The sequence below is a fragment of the Colletotrichum scovillei genome, assembly GCF_011075155.1.
Source record: "Colletotrichum scovillei strain TJNH1 chromosome Unknown Contig00001, whole genome shotgun sequence".
Lineage (NCBI taxonomy): Eukaryota > Fungi > Ascomycota > Sordariomycetes > Glomerellales > Glomerellaceae > Colletotrichum > Colletotrichum scovillei.
In genome coordinates, this window is record NW_023336259.1 from 3,480,316 (window position 1) to 3,502,087 (window position 21,772).

Genomic DNA, 21,772 nt, shown 5'->3' on the forward strand with positions numbered 1-21,772 from the left:
TGACTAATTACCAGTCCCCGTCGTTTGACCAAGGTTGATTGACCTTGATGGTTACACACTCCCTCAGACTTCCCCAGACCCATTCTCGGTCTCTACTCATCTCCGCCTCTGGTTACAGTAGCTTGTGCTACCCCCATATCAACACCATGTCTTCATCCCGTGGAAGCTGCCGCTGCGGCAACATCAAGATATCGTTCACAGGAGACCCCATAACCACAGTATGTCAACAGAATGCACTCCGCATGACTTACACCGTTCACTAACCCACGGACTCAGGCCGCTTGCCACTGCCTCGACTGCCGCAAAGTCTCGGGCAGCGTCTTTGGCGTGAGCATCCTTGTCTCAGCCGCCGCCTTCACGTGTGACGAGGGCACACCGACAGACTACGCCAGCACATCTGACAGCGGCAACGAGGTCGTCAACCACTTTTGCGGAACATGCGGCGTCACGCTCTGGGCTGACGGGGCGTCGTCCCCGTTCAAGTTCGTCAAGGCCGGGGTTTTAGATGACGCTGCCGCGCTAGATCGATTGAAGCCCGCTGCTGAGATCTATACCTGTCGACGTGCCGCGTGGTGCTCGGCTTTGGAGGGAGCCCAGCAGAAGGAAAAGATGTAGGGGACGGATGTCACAGCGGGAGGAAGAAGGGGCTCTCTTTATCAGTGAGCTGGACTAGTCTACCCAGTAACTTCGTTAGCTCACTTGTACAGAGTATACGCGGGGAAGGGAGGTATCTTACACGAGTGGTCCACTTGCCGATCTGTGAGGGTCCGCCGGCGCGCGCCGATGGGATCCCGCGCGGCTGGGCAGATGCGCGGACAAGCTAATAAACCTCGCATGCGGCCGAGGAAACTCGTTGATCCACCGTGTGCAGATCCGGTTTAAGAAAGGCATATCGTGTTGTCCTCGAGTCCCCTTACCTTCTCAACCATGGCATATTCCTTGCTTCGATGATACTCCCTGGCAATGGGATCTACGAACGGCTGAGGCAAACCCTCCCCAACCAACAGCTTGACTTCATCCTGAAGACCTCCGCGTCGCCCTGAGAGAAGATGTGCAACCAAATTGATTTGAAATCGAATCGAAAGAACCAACGTGTGAAAGATCTGAAGCTGGGGTCCCCTTATCATGGCGATCCCCCCCAACTCCTCTAAAAGTGGTCCTCGCACATCAATCTATCAGCCTTATACTTTCAGATCATACGCCACGATACGCTTCTCATCGCCGTGGAGGTCGAGCAACCCCTCTCAAGGACGATGAAGATTGGTGATCAGGTTTTTCATCAGTATGACACTTATGTACGGACATAAGGAATGCCAGAGCTACTGACCTACAGAGGCCAAGGTATTACATACTCAAAGGTATTGAAATCAGGAATTCTTCCAGCTTCACTTCGCAAGCCATTCGTAGCTTTGCATGTGTCTTCGAAGAATCCCATCATCGACCCCGACTTCGACTCTGAACCCGTTATCCCAATGCCTCCATTCGTCTTCGCAGCTTCAAAAACAGCCCTCATCACCGGAGGCGCATCGGGCATCGGCCTCGCCGTCGCCAAGAAATGCCTCGGTCACGGCATGAAGGTCCTCATCGTTGACAACGACGACGGCTCCTTGGCCTCGGCACGACGTAGCTTGGGAGAAGACAAGGTCTTGACCGCCAAAGCAGACGTCAGCAGTCTCGAAGACTGGGCTCATCTCAAGAAACGTGTCGACAGCGATTTTCAGGGTAATATATTTGCCTCGATCAATGTTGCCCTTGCAACCTAGTACACAGACATTCTAACAAACCTCGCCAGGCCGCATCGACTTCCTCGTCCTCAACGCTGGGATCCAGCCTTCTTCCGCGTGGGACGACCCCTCGACCTTTCAAACAATCTTCAACGTGAACCTCTTTGGCGTGATCAACGGCATCGCAACCTTCAAATCCGCCGTCTCATCATCATCATCGCCCTCCTCCTCCGCCGCCATCGTAATCACCGGCTCAAAACAAGGCATCACAAACCCACCCGGTAACCCAGCCTACAACGCCAGCAAATCCGCCGTCAAAACCATCGCCGAACATCTCTCTTACGACCTCCGCGACTCTTTTTCCAACACCAACGTTTTCCTTCTCGTGCCGGGATGGACCTTCACGAGTCTCGGACGCTGCGAAGAGGAACGCACACCGGAGAAGAAGCCTGCTGCTGCGTGGACTCCGGAGCAAGTCGCAGACTACTTGGAGGCCAAGATGGCGAAAGACGAGTTCTATGTGATTTGTCCCGATAATGAGGTGACGGAGGAGATGGACGCCAAGAGAATGCTCTGGGCTGCGGAGGATGTCGTTCAGCGGCGGCCGGCACTGAGTCGGTGGAGGAAGGAGTACAAGGTGGAATTTGAGGCGTGGATGAGGTCTTGAGTGCGGCGAGTATAAGGGTAACTCGGGGCTGTCTTCAAATTAAAGTGGTCATTGAGGAGAGACACGACCGGGGTTTGGATCCGTTGGCTGGATTCACCACTGAGACGTGTTGTATGTCTTTCCTCATGACGCAAAATCGAGTATGCACTCGAACACATCACGATCTGTCTCGAAAGAGTAGGAGGGTCCATTTTCCAAGGAAACAGGGTTTTCTAATAGCAATTCTTAACTGCACTACACTATGTCTATGTTTAATGGGCGACAGAGACCTTCCGCGCGAGCATTCATATAGTCCCACACAGAATTGGTTACAAAACGCGTCTCCCGATCATATGGATCGAATTGCGTATCATGAGGATCTCTTTTGTACTCATGATCGGCAACGCTATACTCTCCGACACAGTAGGCAGGCCCTAAGTATCGCGCTGTTCGAACCCGGTTCGGAGGATAGGAAAACACTTGGCCGTTTTGCGGGTCTCTGTATGTTCTCCGAGAGCCATCATCTCGTGCTGCTGCGATCTCGTCCAATGGTAATGGCAGCCCATCTTCTTGTGGAACGTCTGAAACCTCGTACACTTTTTTGGGCGTGATCGGCCGCAAGCATATCGATACCTCGACCAGATGGTGTAATGCGAGGGCCCTTGAGGTTTTCCAATTGCCCGACTCTCCGAGTAAAGAGTCATTCCCTGCGAAATATTGCGGCCATGTTTCGTCAAAAGGGATCATGATGTCGCCAAATTTCATATCGTGAGGTGCCAAACCATAATCCTCATCCCAGCTAACAGAATTTTGCGGACCGACATTGTTGTACGGCAAAGGATGCAGCTCAACCAAAGCGAACTTTTGTAGGATGATACAAATCAATGTGAGTAACAGTGTCTGTTCCCCGGTAAGGGACCCTGGGTTCTCAAAGCCAGTCCTGACAGCTTTGTACAGCTTCGATAAGAGCGTGTCCAAAGGCCAGCTACTCACGTGGTCTTTGGCCTCTGATGCAGCGTCCTTGTCCTTCAGGACAATTGCAAATAATGCCGTGATCCTTAAACAATTCCTCAATGTCAAGAATTGATGTTGGATTGGCTTGAGACATGAGAGTGCGTGTTTCCATGACTTTTCTTTCTCAACTACTAGTTCTCGCGATAGCGTCATAATCAGTCGGGCACTCCTCCCATACAGACCACCACGAATTGGCGACCACCTAGCCCGTAATTTATTCTGCTCAACAGATAATTTGGTTCTGAACCCAGTCCTGGGGGAGTTGTCTTCTGATATGCACCGCGTGGAACTTGGCATGTCTTGTTGCGCTTCTTGGAGCAAGAGCTTTTCTTTCTCTTTGCTAAACAAACTGCCATTCAAGTGGAGTTCTGAAGGAGGAACTTCATTTTCTAAGCCATCAATTTTATCGGAACAGCTGATCCAAGGCTTGTCGGCGCGATTCGTTGAGTGTAGGCGATTCATAAAGAACTCGCCCGACGCCAATCCCAGCCGTCGAACCCCAGACCAATCAGGGACCCAAGACGGATACTCGACGTCGTCTAGGCTTCTTCCAGCAATCGATCCAAACGCGAAAAGGTGTAGAATGACCCTGCTCGCCGATAGGGTTCCTTTGTTGATTAATCTCTCAGCTAGGCGGCGATACATTTCCTTCCAGCCGATCTGGCCATACCGGAGATCAATCTGTTGTTCGCTCTGGGGAAGGAAGCCGTCAAAAGCTGCAAGACGATCTCGCGGGTCTGAGCACACGGCCGTATGAAATCCCCAGAGCAGTTCCAAGAGGTCTTCTGTCACATCATGCTTCAGCAAAGGTCGCAGATCTCTGAGGCTATCCTGAGATATCATAAGACTTTCCACCAGGTACCATGCTGTTCGGAAGCGTGCATATCCAACAGAATGCTCTCCATAATGCAAGACGGCTCGATCTGCAAGCCTGACCTCCTGGATAACCCATCTTCGAGTGAACCATGGCCTTTGCGTCAGCATCGTTAAGCTTTTGCAAAGATCCGTCTTGTAGGACTCGGTCGCCGCCGAGAACGCAGGAGCCATGCGTATGTTGGCAAATGCCACTGCGACTTCATCGCCATTGAGTTCGCCGAGCCAGATGTGCACTGTCTCAGCGCACTTGTATATTTCGCCCATCTGTGGAATCTGTACCGCCTTATCATTCTCATCGTGTTGGTCGATGCACAAGGCGTCAATCCAGAGGTACAGCGACTTGTGAGGATTGCGCAGGTGTCGTAGAATGCTATCGACTGTCGGTGTGATTCTCAACAGCGACGCCTTGGGCGTGGTTATGTCGTCGCCAACACTGCTTTGATCAATGACGAGGTCGACGGAGAAATCGGGCAAACCCCAGGTGTACGATACGGCAGAATAATTCCGGGACGTATCTGTGCTACGAAGCTGCTCCCGCCGACTGTATTGGATCATGGAACACCGCAGTTGGGTTTCGAATGAGGTTGCGGGCTGGAGAACGAGCACGCGGGTCGAGTCTGGGTGTTTCAACGTTTCGTAGCGGTATGACGGCAGGCTCTGTGGCCTCTGTGCCAGTGTCACCTCCATGTGGCTGGGAGACTCGAACTGATACCGCAAACGTGGAAAGAGAATAAGAAAGGATGATAAGCAAAACGTGCAGCAGGGAAGGGGGAGGAGGAAGGGTCAACTATCTGAATAATTTCTTGTGGTGCTAAGGTACCTATGGCTGGTGGATCGGTCGCCATGCAGGTCGAGTCGAAATCGGGCAGAAGTGCATATTCCCAACATCCTCTTTGGGGAACTCAAGTATCGAGTTCGTTGGTGCCTAACCACCTGGCTTTTATGTATGAACTCGCAGAGGCTGGTGCCATCAAAACTAGCGTAAGCCCGTCGCGAGATTGTTTACAATGAATAGCACACACACTCAGGTACGGTAACGGTCTACTTAACTAACCAATTTCATTAATCTTTCTAAGATCCTTTTCTTACCTAAGTATGCTGAAGCTGGTCATTCGCATCCCGAATACCTAACTTGAGTTTTAATCATTCTCTTGCGTTCAAATCATCTAGTTCAACACATCTTTATAGTACTCATGCTAGAAAAAAACAGCTTATACACGTGCCAACTGTTTCTTTTGATAGCCGCGTGCCCATGTACTCGACGCGTTGAGCCTCTTCTGGTGTTAAGAACCCGGTAACGTCCAGTTGGGTTCTCAGACCTTCTGTTGTCTTGTTGTTGAAGACCTTTTTGGTAGGGCATTTCTACCTACTCGCAATAGAAGTAACCAAGCCTGTACCTTCTCTCATTTATTCCTTCCCGCTACTTTTTAAATCACTATTCTGAACAGAAGAACGTGTTGACCAGCAAGTAAGTAAGATAGCGAGGACACAGACTACCATAGGTTTGAATGGCATAAGTTCTTATGGTAGTCCCATATCCTAGGGTGAAGTGAACGATAAAATACCCGCGAGCGACTTCACCGTCGGTTCTGTCATGTTTTCTTCCGCAAATTAAAGAGCGGTGCCCAGCCCCCTCAGTTATGGAAGTGATTATGAACAGTACAAAAAAGGATCTTATCTGCTCTAGCTAGATGCTTCCACTTACAACCCCCAACCTGCCACCCCGACCTTCCCCTTCCTCAGAACACGCATCATAGATTTCCTCTCGCCCTCAAGCCATCACATACGACCATACCCATTGGAAAACTCGGGATCCCGTCCGCTCTCCCATAGATAAGCCAATGAGGGCCGGATTAGTAGTTGGGTCGGTGACGACCAGCGAATACCTGGTGTTGTATGTCTTTTGCTTTTGTTTTCCTCTCCCGTCTTCAATTTTGCTCTCAAAATCCCACGATATCCACTGCCCATGTTAGTTTTTTTGGAGTGGTTGCACTTTCGACGAATCAAAAACAAGCGCCAGTCTGTGTTTGGTTATTGGTTGGAGCGAACAGGTGCCAGCCATTGCACGTGCAAAAAAGCTGACATGCACAAGCAGGGAATAGGTAAGAATGACTTGCTCCCTCCCCCCAAAGTCTAAATTCCCGCTTGCCTTTCCGTGGACTTGCGTCATGAACGGTGGTCCCACCCCCCAATGACCTTGACTTGATCCTGTTTAATCACTTACACAGAAATGACGATGGTACTCCGTAGTCGGAACCTCTTTTTTACATCATTTGTCACAGTCATAAACGTTCCACGGTGTACAAGATGCAGGACGCAACATATTGGACAGCACAAAGGTTGGTATGATTGATGCGGTATATGCCTGTGTACATGTATATTCTCCATGACCCTTTTTTTGTCGGGCAGTGAAAGACTCTCCTTGCGACTCCTACTTTTTGGGGGGATGGTGATGGTAGTGTTCTTCGTACAATCGGAGTGGGAACAGAAATTCGCGTTGGGAGGCTAACACCATCACAACACCACAAATCCGAACCTGGTAAAAAAGAGAGAGTAGATATGCGCGTTAATTCGATGCGGGTGTGTGTGTGTGTGTGGTCCAAAGGTATCATGACGCTCGCGGCCGGGACGAACCACGTAAACAAAACAAAGTAAAAAAAGGAATCCTTCCCCTCCCGTTGTCCCCTTTGGGTGAAAAACAAACCAGCATCCCGTCTATTCCAAAATGCCAAACTCCAAGATTCGCCAGGTTTGGAGGGGCTTCTTCTCATCCTTGGCTGGTGAGGACCTCCAAACTCCACATTATGACGGCTTGCCCTGTTCCGCCGTCCTCAACTCCGTTTGACCAGGCTTCTTCTGATGCTTCTTCGGGGGTATGGTACCGTTTCGTCCTGCCCAGCAAGATTTCAATTTTTCAAACATCATTGCGCGCTCTGAGACCTCGACCGGTTGCCGCGTCGATTACTGGATCGCGGAGTGCTATTCCCCTCTCGCCCTGCCCCGGCTCTCACCGCATCGGTGTAGCTGGGTATCGGTGGGTGCGATGGTCCGGCCGCAGCGGCTGCTGAGGCGCCTCGACTCCGATTAAGAACGCGGATCAACGGCGTATTTTCGCTGTCTGTGCTATTCCGACGGCTGCCGGCCTCCGAGTGGTCGGGGCTCGTGTACTCGGGTGGCGGGTTCAAGGCGTCTTGAAGCCCAAGCCCTACGACGCTTTGCCCTTCGTGCCCGCGATTGATGCTGCTGCTTGGCTCGCCGCCCTCATCGTCGGACACAAAGTGCGTCAGGGAGATGTCAGTCGGGCTTCTTACGGGACCGGGGCTCCTCGGTGGAAGTACTCTGAAGTTTCCGCTTCTCGTCCGACCATGTTGAGGTCCCAAGCCACTTTGCGAGTAGGACTGTGTCTGGGAGTGCCCCCGCTGCTGTCCGCCGGCGCCGCCACCGCTGGTGCTCGTGTACCCGTCCTTGCGTCCGGCCTCGAGCAGGATATCGCCCTGTTCGGAGCCATACGGTGGCGGCGGTGCCAGGCTGCCCGTCATCGGGGCAAGGCCCCATTTCTTCACATTGGCCTCGATGAAGACGAAGCCGGCCTGACCAAAGTTGACGTGGACGATGCAGGGCCCGTTGGCACCGATGGCAGGGAAGAAATTTTGCGACTTTACACCGTGAACGGCATCTTCCAGCTTCTTACCATTGCGGGTGAAGAAAATGGTGCCCGTTCGGGGACGATAACCAACGCCGATAACATCTCCCTGGACGAACTGAGGTCCGTAGGGGGTTGCGGCAAATGGCTGGTTGCAACGGCGCTGGCCTGCTGATAGGTATGCTACGGAATGTTTGTGGAAGCCTGGATGGTTAGCGTCATGCGGTTGCAGCGAGGGGCTGGAATGCCATATACCTGGTAGTCTGAACAACGGGTACGGTTTGGTAGCCATGCCGATGCTGAGGAGGGTATTTTCGGGCTTATCGTAGATCTTGGCTTCCCAGTAGTAGACCTCGTTTTGCTTAGGCACGGGCAGATTGCTCATGACGGTGCATTCAGAGTCGAAGAACTCAATCTCGGTGCGGCCTTCGACGAAACAATTTGCGATTTCCAGCTCGGGTTCAAATTCCCAAGCGGAAACACCCTTTTCTTGAATGGCGAGGTATTGCGATAGAGAAATGTCGGTTTGAACGGATTCCGGGGGGTTCGCTTGGATGAATGCTACAAAGGGGGATTGGTTAGTCGTGTGCGGATATCGCGGTAAGGACAATACGAAGGCTGCCTACCTTTTGCTCTCAGGTACTCGGTTCTCTGCATATCGTCCATGGACTCGAGAGCCTCGGCCTCCTCCCGGGCAAAAGCCTGCTCGTCGTCATATTCACCTGGCCGGCCGATGCGATCGAGGAAGATGCGGCCGCTGGCCGTGTATCTGAAGAAGTAGATGACGAGGAAGATGAGAGCGATAAGGACGGCGGAGCCAAAGGATGAGAGTAATCCAATGACAACGCCGTTCAGCGCCGATGATGGAGCTGAGGGTGCCATTGTGGGCAGGCGACGACGTTTGTCGATGCAATCCGGTCAATCGATCGGCTGTCGTTCGTGGGGTGGTGGTGGTGGTGAACTCGTGAGCAGAGTGGTGGTGAGGTAGGATGGGTCGGTCGAGAGGAGGGACGGCTGGCGTCACCGCCGCGAAAGCAGCATTCGCGGGCGAATCGACACTCGTGAAGCAAGCGATGAGAAGGAGAAAGGCGACAGGCGAAATACACTGGACACGGCAAAAGAATAAAGGAAGGTCGTCGTCGACGGACGGACGGTGCGAAGAGAGAGAGAGAGAGAGAGATTGGCTGGGATTGAAAGAGATGCGAAAGAGTTGGTTGTTGGTTTGGGACAAGTTGGGTTGGCGCGGGCGGGCGGCGTAGGCGTGAGCGTAAGGTGAGGGTACGGTAGGTAAGGTAGGCGTACGGGGTGCTGTGGGTAGGCACGCAGGTAAGGCACGGTAGCGTCGGTCGGCAAGGTCAGACGAGCGTTGTCGTCGTCTTCCTGGGAGTGAGGTACCTGGAGGTGAGGTAGCAGCGCAAGTACTGCGTAGGTAGGCGGTTGTGCTGTGCTGCGCTGTGCACCGCTACGACGGCGGAACAGCAGCAAGCAGGGCGAGTGGTTGCGTTGCCACAGTTCTCCGACTAACCCAAGTCGCAGGTCGATGGGGCATGGGCTGCTCTCGTTTGTGGCGGGTCCCCTCTCTCACTCTCAGTCTCAGTCTCAGTCTCTCTCTCAGCCTTGGGGAAAGGTACTTTAATGTAGGTAGGTAAGCAGGTAACCTAAGGTAAGGTTATGTAGGCGGCAGCGGCGCAAAGGGAGTCGGCCGGGTTCTCTGCTGCCCGGGCTACCCAAGGGCGATGGATGACTACCGTGACTAGGCACCTTTTACTATCGAAAAGCAAGGTACTTTAGTTAAGGTACGGCAAGGTAAATAGATAGGCCCCGTTCACGTAGGGAGAAGGGACCGGGGGATCAAGTATCCGAACGATACCTCCGAAAGCCTAGAGGTAGCGTAAGGTAGGGAGAGAGATCAAATGGGAGAGGAGTTCAGTTTAGTGTTGGGATGGAAAAAAGAGGGGGACGAGGGGGAAAAAAAAAGAATAAAAATAAAAGCAAGGTGTGAGCAAAGGGCTGCACACGCAATCCGGTGGTTTGGTACCAAGTATGGATAATGCGTACGTATGTATCCCTCGTTGCGTGTGGTGGTGTCTCGAGGTAGGTTTCTTTCTGAAAAGAAGGTTAGATTCAAGCTGGACCGTGGACACAACCAGGTCTACAAGTAAAGGGCAAAAACAAATCGAGCGTGGGCTTAGGCGTTGCCGATTCCCGTCAATCAATCTGTCAAGAGTTGGCTTGCTTGTGTCTAACGTCAAGTGAGGAGAAAAGAAGGCAAAGAGAAGGATGGAACGTCGAGATGTCTACGTCTACATCTACATCTACTGTGTACGTACCGATAGTAACAGGCAGGCCAGGACTGCCTGCTCCGGGAAGAGGTCACTCGCAACTGGCACCGCCCGGGACTGCAGGACGAAGAAGAGCACCAAGAAAAAAAAGGTGCATCCGTACGGGAGACGACGGCACAAGACGCAGCTGGACAAGGTACAAGCGGGTCAGGGGCCGCAGTACGCGAGCCAAGTCCGCATCGTGTTAGAGATGCGCTACCGTTTTCAGTGTTGTTTGGTGGAAAAGTGCTAACAGGTGGCGGGGGCAAGATTCGTACTGCGGAGTCGCCGCGCTCAGTCAGGCCCCTCAGAACCAAGGTACCCAGGCAGGTAGATGACGCTGACAGACGGGTCCCAGCTCCATTCCCCCTCCAGCATCTCCCATCTATCCGCACCATCTCACACGCATCTCTCCCATCTCCGTCTCCTCCCATCTTGGAATCTTGCCATCTTCGGTACCTGGTCGTCCTATGACCCCACCCGCCAACTCCAATGTACTCCGTACCTGCGCCGCAAAAGTGGGCTAACAAGCAAGTCTGTCGCTCACTCAGTCATTCAAGGTATCCGTCTGCGCCTGTTCCAACTTTCAAGGTTCTTCAGGAACAGATATGTGCCACTATTCGTACGGACACCGCACGTGCTCTGAGCGGGCGGAGGTTGGGAGGATCAAAGACGCACAACACCCCCGAGGGGCCCGATGAATCTGCAGCAATCGTCCGTCCGGCAGCTCTGGAACCACTCACCGGAGGAGACTGACGGGAGCCCCCCGACCATGCCCGCATGGCTTCCTCACCTCACCGCGTCCCCTTCACCGCGAATTTGCTTGGAGGATGGAAGATGCAGCCAAGCGTGCGGAGGTTGTGAGAGGCTGGCAGAACATCAGCCAACCACTGCATAACTGGGCGCCTTTGCCTGCCTTACTCCATTATCCATACTCCGTACGCAGGCCAAAAACTGGCCAACGACTTGCTTTCTTCTTCCTGCTCAACAAGTCTGCGGGGGTTTGTGCAACCTCGATTGACTACTGATGATATTCCCGGGGGCACAACATCTATAATGCACTACGGCGTAGACCTTGACCAACCCCCCTTTGCTTGTCTGCTAAAGCCGTCCGGGGCCAACCACCAAACATCCAAGTTCCAACACCATCTCTGCCATTGTTTCCGCTATCAACATACTTACTCGCAACACGCGACAATGACAATAGGGAACAACGATGGACAGAACACAGCGACAGAACAAGGCATGCATTAACCACCCGTCCGGGCGGTTAAGCCTAAGCCATGCTAGGTCAAGGACCAAACCCACCCGCCAACCCTAGCCCAAAAAGTTCGAGGACCAACGAGGCAATGAGAGCCCAGAGAAGGGCAAGGGGGCGGGGGCCACTGGAATGGCAGGGTGGCTGGGCAGGGCCTGGCGCAGCCCGCTAGTTTCAACTCACAACAAGAGATTCGCATTGCGGTTTCATGCTCTGGCCGTCTCTTTATACCACCAAAAAAAGACGAGAGTGCCCCCTTTCGTCTCGAAGCCGCCGGCCGTGCTCAGCCGCAATTCCTCCCTGCCCCGTACCTACGCAGTATTCGTACATAGTAAGGACCAAGGTATGCAAAGGGAATCTTGGTGTCTCATTATTTACTCGACTAGCCAACTACCGCGGGTCAATAATGGCATTCTCTTTGTCTGCGTTCGGAAACCAGGTGATGAACAACGGCGGCCCTGACGCAAAACTCATTCTCTCAGGGGCTATTATTTCTCCAATGGCCGCGACCGTCGTCCAGGACTCCAGCGATACGACACCATCCCCCCGTCCCGTCACTGTAACGCGCAGGCCATCATCATGCGCCGTATTTCCCCCTTTGCATCCGACTTCTTCATGCTGCTACCGATCCATCCATGCCCCTTCCCTCTTCATTCCTCTGAAATGCCCGGGAACGGTTGCCCACGCACCCAAACGCCCCAAGCCTTAGGTAATCCTTCCCGCTCTTCGTATCTCTCGGCACCCGGCATCGTCAAAATTTGAGGGTAGGGTACGTTTCCAGCGTTGCCCCCTTTCCTGTCCGTGATCGGGTCCGAGACCTCCGTGATGAAAGAGCTTCAGGGACGGCGAGGGGAGATGGCTCCTAAAAGCCCTAAAAGAGAAAAAAAAGATCCTGCTCACGGCCCGCCGCCAGACTATTGTCAGTGCCCCATCGCATTCCACCATTGACGGACACCGGATACCTGTCAAGTTCACGTCAGAAATTCCTCCAAACGGCGCCGCACCCGGACGCCTTCTCCTTCAACCCGTCTTCGCTGGGCTGGCTGGCGGCGCGCACAGTCGCTAATCGGGGGCACGGGGGTTGTCGGTGTCGGTGGGAGTGGATTGCGTTACCTAGTTTCGTGGTTTGTCCCGCTACCTACTTGGGTATGCTGCGATGCTACCTTACTCAGCACGTCAAACTTGAGAGTTTTTGGGCACATTCCGACTTCGTACCCCCCCGTGCCCCCCGCCCGTAGGGCCAGGTGGATCCACTCTGACTTTTTCGACTCCACTTTGCTCCGGTGCGGGAGATCGGCCGGACGGGAGACATGGTCAACTCGTGATCCACTTTTCATCTACCTCCGAAAAATCGCTTTCCTCGCGCCGCACCCCGGGAAAGGTTTCTTCATCGTCCGAAAACCTGAACAACCACGAAGGTGAATGACTGTGTTCTGCAACAACTGCAATAGCACGCAATGGGGGTCGCATCACAATTTTACCATGACGATCGACCCTTTTAACCTGTCACTGTTGCTTGTTTGTTCTGGGGTTCGACATCAAAGCCGTAAGTTTTCTGGCGGTAAAGTTTTACCATGACACCCCCCTGTTAGTACCGATACCAACGACCACCGCGGTTCCCGTCCTGTTTGCTTCCACGTTTTGTGAATCACCCACGTTTGAAGTTTCCAAAACAATTTCGCAGTTCTTGTGGATTCACTCTGTAGAGTCACTATAAAATATGAGTGTGATTGACGCGAACTATTCTAGACGGGAGGATAATCCACAATCGCCTTTACCCAAGGCCGGTTCGTGAGTCTGTGGCAGAAACATATCTCCTGTCTATGAGACTCATCCCAAACTCACCTGCTATGTACTGCACTGCAGTGAAGCTATTTCCGATACAAAAGTGATCCACTCCTTCTTTCTATCCCATCTCCGATACATATTCACCAGAGTAACCCACGCCGCCAGCGCCGCAGGGTTCCCAGTAGAAATACCATCCATCTCCGGTATTCTTTCTATAAGCCATAACAGAGCACCTCTCACCCCTCTAATTCCTTCCTATCCTCGCAAGCAGGTCAGTCAGCTCAGTCAGTCACCAGTTACCTACCCAGTTACCTGCCCAGTTACCTGCCCAGTTACCTTTCTTACTATCCCCCTTCATACACCATTTATTCACAATGGAACACAACAACAACCGCGAGGACAAGAAGTCCAAAGGCAAAAAGCCCAACCGCAGACCACGCGATAAACGAAGCACCTGTCGCCACTTCCTCGAGGGCCGCTGCACCTACGGCAGAGAAAACTGCAACTTCCCCCACAGAGACGGGGAGCTGCGTCCCGAGATGGTCGCGGCGGCGGCCCAGCAGGAGGAGGACGTCGCGCTGGCGGAGGCGAGATACAACGCCAACGCCCACGCCCTCTACAGCAGCGTCACGTACAATAGTGGGTTGTACGTCAATGGCCACTACGTCAACCACGGCCATTACACCAACAATGGCCACATCAACAGCAGCCACAGCCAGCACCAGCACCAGCCAGCGCTGCCGCCGCCTCAGTGGATGGGATATCGCATTCCCGATCCCATGCCCAACGCCCTGGGCCGCTCGACGTTCGACGGCACGCGGGAGGAGGCGACGTTGTACTTCGACTCGCCGCTGCCGCCGTACGCTGGGCCTTCTCGCCCGCCACCGGGATATGGCCCCCCGGAATACGGTGCTCCGGGACCTTACTACGCCCCGCCGCACCACCTCGTCCACGGCGGACACGACTACGGCTACGCCGGTCCCTCCTTCCCGCCGCCGGGCCTGCCCATACCCTTGCACGGCCCGCCGATCGATCCCATGGGCATGAGCTGGCGGCCCACCCACCAGCCCGGACCCCTTAGCCCGCCTCCTGGCTTGGGCCCGGGCCCGTCAAACGCCCTCGCGCCTCCTCCGGGCTTCGAACCCGGACCGGGGGTTTACCCCCTTTCCCCTTCCCCCGCCCCCCTCAGCCCTCACCAAGGCTCAAGGCTTGAGCTCGCGCCTGTCGCCGCCACCTCTCCTGCGCCTGAAGAGGCCCCCGTCCCCAACACCGCTCCTGCCGCAGCGGTCGCAGACTCGGCCCAAGACCCTACTACCATACAATGCTGGTACGGTCTTGGCTGCAAGAGGCCAGGGTGCCATTTCCGGCACGATGGCCCTGACGGGGGCGTCGCCAATGGAGAGGCCAGCGGCAGCGGCAGCGGCAGCGGCAGTGCCAACGCCAACGGCGACGGCGACGAGGGCTACGACGGCGACGGCGACGACGTGAGCATGAGCGAGTCATCAGGCTCCATGTACGTCCCGCCTCCGCCGGCGAGCGAGCAGTCCTACGCGGCGGCCACCCCTCAGTCGTCGCCACGGCAGCTGCCGAATTCCGTCGCCGGCGATGTCACCCCTCCCTCCGTTGGCGGGGGCGTCACCCCTTCTTCCGCTGCCGGCGACATCACCCCTCCTTCTCCGGAGCATACCTTGGAGGAATACTCTGCGGAGGAGGAGGGGGAGGATGCAGAACAGCCTGCCGCAGAAGAAGAGACTCCCGAGGCGGAGCACCCCGAGGAGGAGAGTCCTCAGGATGAGGAAGGAGGGCAGCTCTCCACCGCGGAGGAAACTCCAGGGGAGCTGCTCTCTGAGGAGCACTCCTCGCAAGAGGAGTCAGTAGAGACTCCAATCTCCTCGGGGGAGAAGAAGGAGGAAGAGGAGGAGCAGGCCCCTGCTGCTGCCCAGCAGCCTGCCGCCAGACGCCCTGGGCCCGCGGTCGTTGACGGACGGAGTGCCTGGGGCTTGAGCTTGGTCAAGGCCAATGGCACGCAGGAGGCTGCTTGAATTCCTCTTTCTTCTCGCCCGCACTGGGAGAAGCACCGTACGCGTATCGATGCGGTGGCACTCGTCTTGGGACGGTGGGACGATGATATCTGCTCGCCTTCGCATCGATGCGACAAGGTCCAATCTTGGGGGCCGTCGGAATGATGATATCTGTCTGCTCGCCATCGCTCTATCGTATCAGGAGACCGGAATTACCCACCCCTCCCTTCCAGGATTGCAAGGAGACATTCGTTCTGATTGTCTGAGATGATGGTACCTGGAGTGAGAGCCGATGAGTATTAAACATTGACCATGACCACGACAAACTTGATCAGACGCATAGGAAGCAATCAACGACGCAAGACACGAAGTAGAGGCGTCATTGCTGAGATTGTTTCGAGTCTGGGAGAACGACAGGGCCCCGATAGAACTTGACATCCTCTGGAGCCTGTGCCGATATGAATACGATAGAGAGACGAAGAGAAAGAAAAACAAAAGACCGGGAAAAAAGGAAGATAAGAAAAAAAGGTATGTGAGGAAGGCAGAGAAAAAGGCACACGGCAAACGGCGAGGAAAGGGTCGTATTGACCTGACCTCCAACACTCCACGACCGACTGCCTACTAAGAGACGAGGTCTGACCCATGCTCAATGAGAAAATGGGTTAGACAGCCGGCCATCGTCTGGTGGTCGGTCATATACGGGGAAATCGTGTATGGAGAAAAGAGAGATTGCAACGAGGAGACTTCGAAAACGACGGCAACGACGAGCCTTCCTCTATGGCGTAATAATTCGGGGCATACCATAGAGGAAGGCCGATAGAAATGACGTGAGACGAGGCTCTCATGTAGAGGGGTCAATTACTCCTGGGCGTTTTAAAAAAGGGTTGAGTTATGAGGCATCGGGCAGCCTTCACCATCGTGTCGGGCCCCGTCAACGACTCAAAATCTCAACCCAAGACGACGACTTGCGCAGGTTGACTTGAGGTATTGCAACAGATTGGGTCAGGGTTGCATCCACGGCGTAAACTGGTCAAGATAGAAATGGATAGAACATAAATTGATGTTTACGCTGGACAAATAAAAACATGCATTGATGTGAGTCCCGATGTCAACGCTCTACACCCGACTCCATGCACAAAGGGACGTCCTTGGAGCGTCCACTGGGTAATCTGTATTTTACAACGATCCTTCATCTTATTCGATCCTTTAGACCCCGTCCCTCCCTCTTACAGCGCCAATAGCGGCTGCTGCTCCTCCGCTCGCCGCTGGTCTCCCCCGTGCGTTTCCCTCTGAGCCTCGTTCTCACCCTCCTCGGCATCGTTGCGTCCTGAAGTCTCATTCGTCTCGTCATTATTCTGGGTTTCCGTGTTTTCAGGGTTGGCGGCAGCTTCTGCCGCAGCGGCTGCGGCAGCCTCCGCTTCCTCCCTTCTCTGACGCTCGGCGCGGGCTTCAGCTTCAAGATGAGCAATATGGCGCTCCGCAACACCTGGTGCAATACTAGCCAGGAAGAGAAGACCAGCTCTCTCGAGCCGCCGCACTTGATCCATCAACCAATTCGCGTTGTCGTGTCTGCGCTGAGCTACCAGCCTGGCAGCTGCTCGTGTCGGATCAGGTTGACCATCGCGTCCAACCACGGCCTGGTCGTCTCGGGGACGGACAGGCTCATTGACGTTATTCGGCGCAGCTAGGGGTAGCAGATTCTCCATATGACGTCTGACTGGCCCCACAGCCTGGTCAAAGTAATTGTTTAGAAGCCCAGTGTTCAGGACAAAGATGCTGATCGCGATTGAAATCACAGTGATCCACCTAGACCAGCCTGCATTGGGCGAGGTAAACCACCACACAAAGAGGGCGAGCCTAACTACCAGCCAAAAGTGTGGCCACACTTGCGCAATCAGCGGAGCGATACCCGGATTGTTGGGGTGGGCAGGCACTGCTGCTGCGGCAGGCTGTCCCTGAGGCTGATGCATGGGTGGTTGCGCCTCAGGTTGGTGCTGCTGCTGCACATGCGGTTGAGGTTCTGCTTGATGTGCTGGTTGCTGTTCTTCGTGATGGGGTGGTGGAGTCACAAAAGCTCCTGGCCAGGCAACATGTTGGGGGCGACCTCGCATTCTCGCGAGCGCAGAGGCGGTTTGGTGAAGGGCTGAGGTAGTGTGGGGCTGCCCTCTTGGAGTGTAGTACGAGTCCGTGGCGTTATTGATCAATAGAGCACGAGGACCTTGAGGCGAAGACAAGATATAAACTTCAGGACCGGACGGTGCTTGCTGTTGAGCGTTTGCAGAATGTCTGCTGCCGCCGCTGACTGAGCGAGCGGTAGGATCAGGGGTAGGCCGTCTACTACTGGCTCTGGATCCAGGTGTTGGGTAGTAAGGGGTAGTGACGCCAATAGATGAGCCTCCATTGGCAAGGGATGTGCTAGAGGCGCTTCTCTGCATCGCATTGGTCATGGCCAATGTTGCTTGGTTGCTGTCAGCGGCCCTCAAGATGGTCTGGACGTCAGCAGTGGACAGAGGCGTCGAAGTACCTTGACTGCCCGGCTGCTGAACATTCAATTGGCCACCGAGGAAGGTCTCGTTGACCGTTACGCGATACGTCTGTCCGTTCGGCATGAGGCCCTCTCGCACATACGTGTGCCCGTCAGGATTGCTAAGCGGGCTGGCTCGTCCACGAGTGGGGTCCGCAGGATTGGGGACCGCCGCCGGTGAATCGCCAACGCCATGCACGCCCATAGACGCTCTCATAGCCTGATTCTGGTTGATCTGCTGGTGGGCCATGGCCCTGTTCATAGCCTCGCGTTGAAGTCCGTTCATCCATGCCGTCATGCTCTGGTGCTGTTGCGCCTGCAGTTGCTGGAGCTGCTGCAGAGTCAGGTTCGCTGGTATTTGAGGCGGTGCAGGGAACGGCATAGGGTTCGACGTCGGATGCAGAGGCGTTCGTCTGGTAAAGGCCGCAGCTGTAGGCTGACTGCCATGATGATGGACGTGTTGGGGTTGACCGGTGGTGCCAAAAGGGCCTGGAAAATGGGCAGGGGGCGGCGCCGGGCTCGACCCTCGAGCAAGTGCCGGTGTCGGAGTCGTAGAGCGAAGCGGTTCTGCGATGTCTCGGAGCACGAGGTGAATCGTCTGCTGGTCGGTAGTGCGGATCTGTCCCCAAGTCAGTCAGCGATGGTGTGCAATTGTCAGCAGAGCAGGGGGACTCACAACTTCCTCACCGAGGACGGTCAGGAGAGTGTCCCCATCCTGCGCCAAAGGCCGGCCCCGGTAGATCAATCGCTGCTGGGCATCGGTCGGCTTGAGAGGAAGCGCTTGTCGAATTTTCTCCTTGAGCTGTCGAACCGTCGTGGTAGCCGCGAGACCAGGGAAGACCAAGGGCCGGCTAGACGTTGCAGCGGTGGATGGCGACAAGACCTGCAGGTTTACGGACAGGTGTTCAGAAGTAGCCTCTGGCGCAGAGGGCGCGGTGGAAGACGAGGCTTCAGAGGCCATGATGAGGCCTATCGGTCATGCCACGCAGAGCGCGACGCGGCAGCTTCGTCTGATTGTCCGCGGGAAAGGAGTGGTGGTGTATGCGCAAGAAGACGATGCTCATGTCACCGTGTCGTTCGTAGACGGGGAAATTTAGGACATGTGTTGCTCTCCGACTGCAGACTCTCCAGCTCAGGTACGGACCCGCTGGCCTCACTAAAAACGTGGGTACGTAGTCCGTCCCTGGGACCCGGAAGGCCCGACCCATGCACGCTGTCCCAATCGGGCGGGTGGTGACAGCCCCATTATGTAAGCCAGAAGATGGGATGCATCTGATCCTCGGTCACATGGAGGGAAGGGAGGCACCTTATGCATTACCTGGAACTTACCTATCGGTATTCATCTTTGGCAGCCTTACCTTGCTGTCACTCTGATTTCTATATAATTTACATGTTTTCCTATGAAGATTTGTATGTGAACATAAGCAGTGTCATCAATAGCGGCAATAGTGATGCATGAATGGGGTCAGCAACGTCACGTCACGGTCTCAGAGACGCAAGAGTTTCAATTATTCTCATCCCTCTGCCAAGTGACTAACCCAGGACAGGAAAAAATGATGAGAAAGTCGGGGAGTTGGGTCTCTCGAGCTTCAGACGCACAAGAAACAATCGAGACCTGTCAGAGATGGACGACTCGAGTACTTCTATGAGGCAAGTCGCCTCACGGCTTCGAGCCACAGTGCAGCCTTTATAATTTGATTCCGAATTTGCTTCGGAAAAGTCTCCTCAACACAACTTTGAAAAAATGAAGTGACGCTCCTCGGCTTCCAGCAGTTTTGTGTGCTCGAAGTCTATTCAAATGCATCATTAAGAGGACGTTGCTGCCAGTTGCCCAAATGAGACTAGCGCAGTTGGATGGTTCGTGCTGCGTCATGCCAAAGCTGCTGCCGAGCTGCAAGATCTTATCGCAAGACGCCTGCTCATCCAAACTGTCGTCGTCTGGCCCATTTGCTCGTCCCCGCAAACCCAGCCAAAAAGCCCGGTGGCCCCAAACAATCGCAAACTCTCTCGATTGAGGTCCCATTCCCATCATGGCTACGCTGTACGCTCGCCAGAGCCAGCTACGAGCCACCAACCTCTTCTCTCTCCACGGCCCCTGCGCCTCGACCCGATTCTTCTCCCAGCAGCAGCAGCGCCCTCGCTTCTCCTCCCGCCTGCGGCACGCCCTCAACAACAGCAAAGTGCAGTGGTACCAGATCCCCGTCGGCCTCGGCATCGGCTTCCTGGGCCTGGTCCAGTTCTACAAGGTCTCGACGCGCGAGCGCGAGAAGCAGGAGAGGGACGACGTCCAAGATGGCGCGCCGCCCAAGAAGCGCGCAAAGATCAGGCCCGATGGACCATGGCAGGTCCAGGTCATGTCGACGCTGCCCTTGAAGGCGATTTCGAGGCTCTGGGGTCGGTTCAACGAATTGACTATCCCTTACTACCTTCGTGTTCCCGGATTCAAGCTCTACTCATGGATCTTTGGCGTCAAGTAAAGTCTCAAAAAGCCCGAGTCTGGCATCATTCCATGCTAACCTACCTCGACAGCTTGGACGAAGTCGCCGAACCCGATCTGCGAACATACCCGAACCTTGCCTCTTTCTTCTACCGCCAGCTCAAGCCCGGTTCCCGTCCGCTCCACCCAGACTCCAACGCCCTGCTCTCCCCCTCTGATGGCCGCGTCTTACAATACGGCCAGATTGAAGGCGGAGATATCGAGCAGGTCAAGGGCATGACCTACAGCATCGACGCACTCCTCGGCAAGAACACTCCCACATCAAGTATCGCAAGCGGATGGTCCACCCCTCAGGAAGCCGAGGCGGACAAGGCCAACATCTCCCCCAACGAGGACCTCGTCAAGACGGATGAGGAATTCGCCCGCGTCAATGGCATCTCCTACACCGTACCCAGCCTCCTTTCGGGCCCCGCTATGTCGGTGCGTAAGGGTTCCCTCAAGGACGAGGCCGTCGAGCCACCCTCGCCGTCTGCCGTCTCCGAGGTTCGCGCCGACCTTGCCCTCGGCGAGAAGCCCTGGTACGACCTGATTTCGCCCGACAACAAGACGTCCCTGTACTACGCCGTCATCTACCTCGCCCCTGGAGACTACCACCGCTTCCACTCACCCGCCAACTGGGTCGTCGAACGCCGCCGTCACTTTGCCGGCGAGCTCTACAGCGTCTCCCCGTACCTCCAGCGCACGCTGCCCGGTCTCTTCACCCTCAACGAGCGCGTCGTTCTCCTCGGACGCTGGCGCTACGGATTCTTCAGCTACGTCCCCGTCGGTGCCACCAACGTGGGATCTATCAAGATCAACTTTGATCGTGAGCTGCGCACCAACAGCTTGACCACGGACACGGCGGCCGATCGTGCTGCGGAGGAGGCTGCGGCCCGCGGTGAGCCCTACACGGGATTCGCCGAGGCGACGTATGCCTCGGCCAGTCCCGTGCTCGGCGGTCACGCTCTGCGGAGAGGCGAGGAGATGGGTGGTTTCCAGCTCGGTAGCACCATTGTGCTGGTGTTTGAGGCGCCGACCGAGGGCAAAACGCCGGATGACAAGTCTGGCTGGAGGTGGGCTGTTGAAAAGGGCCAGACGGTCAGAATGGGCCAGGCGTTGGGATTTATTGAAGAGGAGTGAAAAGATGTCTTTTTGTCTAAATAGGACGAATGTCCATGTACACATATACACCAATCGACTTAGAGCGTCGCGATGAATAACAAAAACGGAGAGCTCATCTCATGTTGTTTTTCGTAGTCTCCCACAGTCAGCGCTATGAAGTACCACCATCGATGTCAGCCCGAACTCCCAAAGTGTGATTCGAATCCCGTTTGAATCCCGTCAGCGCGTGGCGTCAGATGCTTATTTCGAATGGGCGGATTCAATTGGCTTCCGTCAGCGTGGCGCCGATCCCGTCTCACTTACATGGCACTTGTTTTTATTCCGAAAGGATTTGGAGAGACGACGACAGAACAAATGTT

At 54.9% G+C, this 21,772-nt stretch overlaps 7 protein-coding genes across 7 annotated transcripts; 4 read left to right on the forward strand and 3 right to left on the reverse strand.

Moving 5' to 3' along the window:
- Nucleotides 1-146: 146 nt before the first annotated feature.
- On the forward strand, nucleotides 147-615 carry HER10_EVM0008792 (uncharacterized protein; the record flags this gene model as incomplete). Its single annotated transcript, XM_035478301.1, has 2 exons — nucleotides 147-218; nucleotides 277-615. 2 exons carry the CDS (start codon nucleotides 147-149, stop codon nucleotides 613-615), a joined length of 411 nt encoding a protein of 136 aa, XP_035338687.1.
- An 857-nt stretch (nucleotides 616-1,472) lies between these two features.
- HER10_EVM0005758 (short-chain dehydrogenase/reductase) lies at nucleotides 1,473-2,391 on the forward strand (the record flags this gene model as incomplete). The annotated part of the gene is made up of 2 exons (XM_035475362.1): nucleotides 1,473-1,722; nucleotides 1,793-2,391. The coding sequence occupies 2 exons, from the start codon at nucleotides 1,473-1,475 to the stop codon at nucleotides 2,389-2,391; spliced, it is 849 nt and encodes a 282-aa protein (XP_035338382.1).
- Nucleotides 2,392-2,625: 234 nt separating this feature from the next.
- HER10_EVM0002310 (uncharacterized protein) lies at nucleotides 2,626-4,963 on the reverse strand (the record flags this gene model as incomplete). The annotated part of the gene is made up of 1 exon (XM_035472027.1): nucleotides 2,626-4,963. The coding sequence occupies exon 1, from the start codon at nucleotides 4,945-4,947 to the stop codon at nucleotides 2,626-2,628; it is 2,322 nt and encodes a 773-aa protein (XP_035338071.1). The 5' UTR covers nucleotides 4,948-4,963.
- Nucleotides 4,964-6,561: 1,598 nt separating this feature from the next.
- Nucleotides 6,562-10,150, reverse strand: HER10_EVM0008318 (ssh-4). Its single transcript, XM_035477845.1, has 3 exons — nucleotides 8,530-10,150; nucleotides 8,159-8,464; nucleotides 6,562-8,107 (listed from the first exon to the last, which is right to left on the reverse strand). Exons 1-3 carry the CDS (start codon nucleotides 8,783-8,785, stop codon nucleotides 7,182-7,184), a joined length of 1,488 nt encoding a protein of 495 aa, XP_035338647.1. The 5' UTR covers nucleotides 8,786-10,150; the 3' UTR covers nucleotides 6,562-7,181.
- Nucleotides 10,151-13,644: 3,494 nt separating this feature from the next.
- Nucleotides 13,645-15,312, forward strand: HER10_EVM0006689 (uncharacterized protein; the record flags this gene model as incomplete). The annotated part of the gene is made up of 1 exon (XM_035476268.1): nucleotides 13,645-15,312. The coding sequence occupies one exon, from the start codon at nucleotides 13,645-13,647 to the stop codon at nucleotides 15,310-15,312; it is 1,668 nt and encodes a 555-aa protein (XP_035338475.1).
- Nucleotides 15,313-16,359: 1,047 nt separating this feature from the next.
- Nucleotides 16,360-18,918, reverse strand: HER10_EVM0002772 (ubiquitin family protein). The gene is made up of 2 exons (XM_035472467.1): nucleotides 18,492-18,918; nucleotides 16,360-18,434 (listed from the first exon to the last, which is right to left on the reverse strand). The coding sequence occupies exons 1-2, from the start codon at nucleotides 18,774-18,776 to the stop codon at nucleotides 16,518-16,520; spliced, it is 2,202 nt and encodes a 733-aa protein (XP_035338120.1). The 5' UTR covers nucleotides 18,777-18,918; the 3' UTR covers nucleotides 16,360-16,517.
- Nucleotides 18,919-19,738: 820 nt separating this feature from the next.
- On the forward strand, nucleotides 19,739-21,529 carry HER10_EVM0001160 (phosphatidylserine decarboxylase). The gene is made up of 2 exons (XM_035470916.1): nucleotides 19,739-20,288; nucleotides 20,345-21,529. The coding sequence occupies exons 1-2, from the start codon at nucleotides 19,846-19,848 to the stop codon at nucleotides 21,429-21,431; spliced, it is 1,530 nt and encodes a 509-aa protein (XP_035337958.1). The 5' UTR covers nucleotides 19,739-19,845; the 3' UTR covers nucleotides 21,432-21,529.
- Nucleotides 21,530-21,772: the final 243 nt, after the last annotated feature.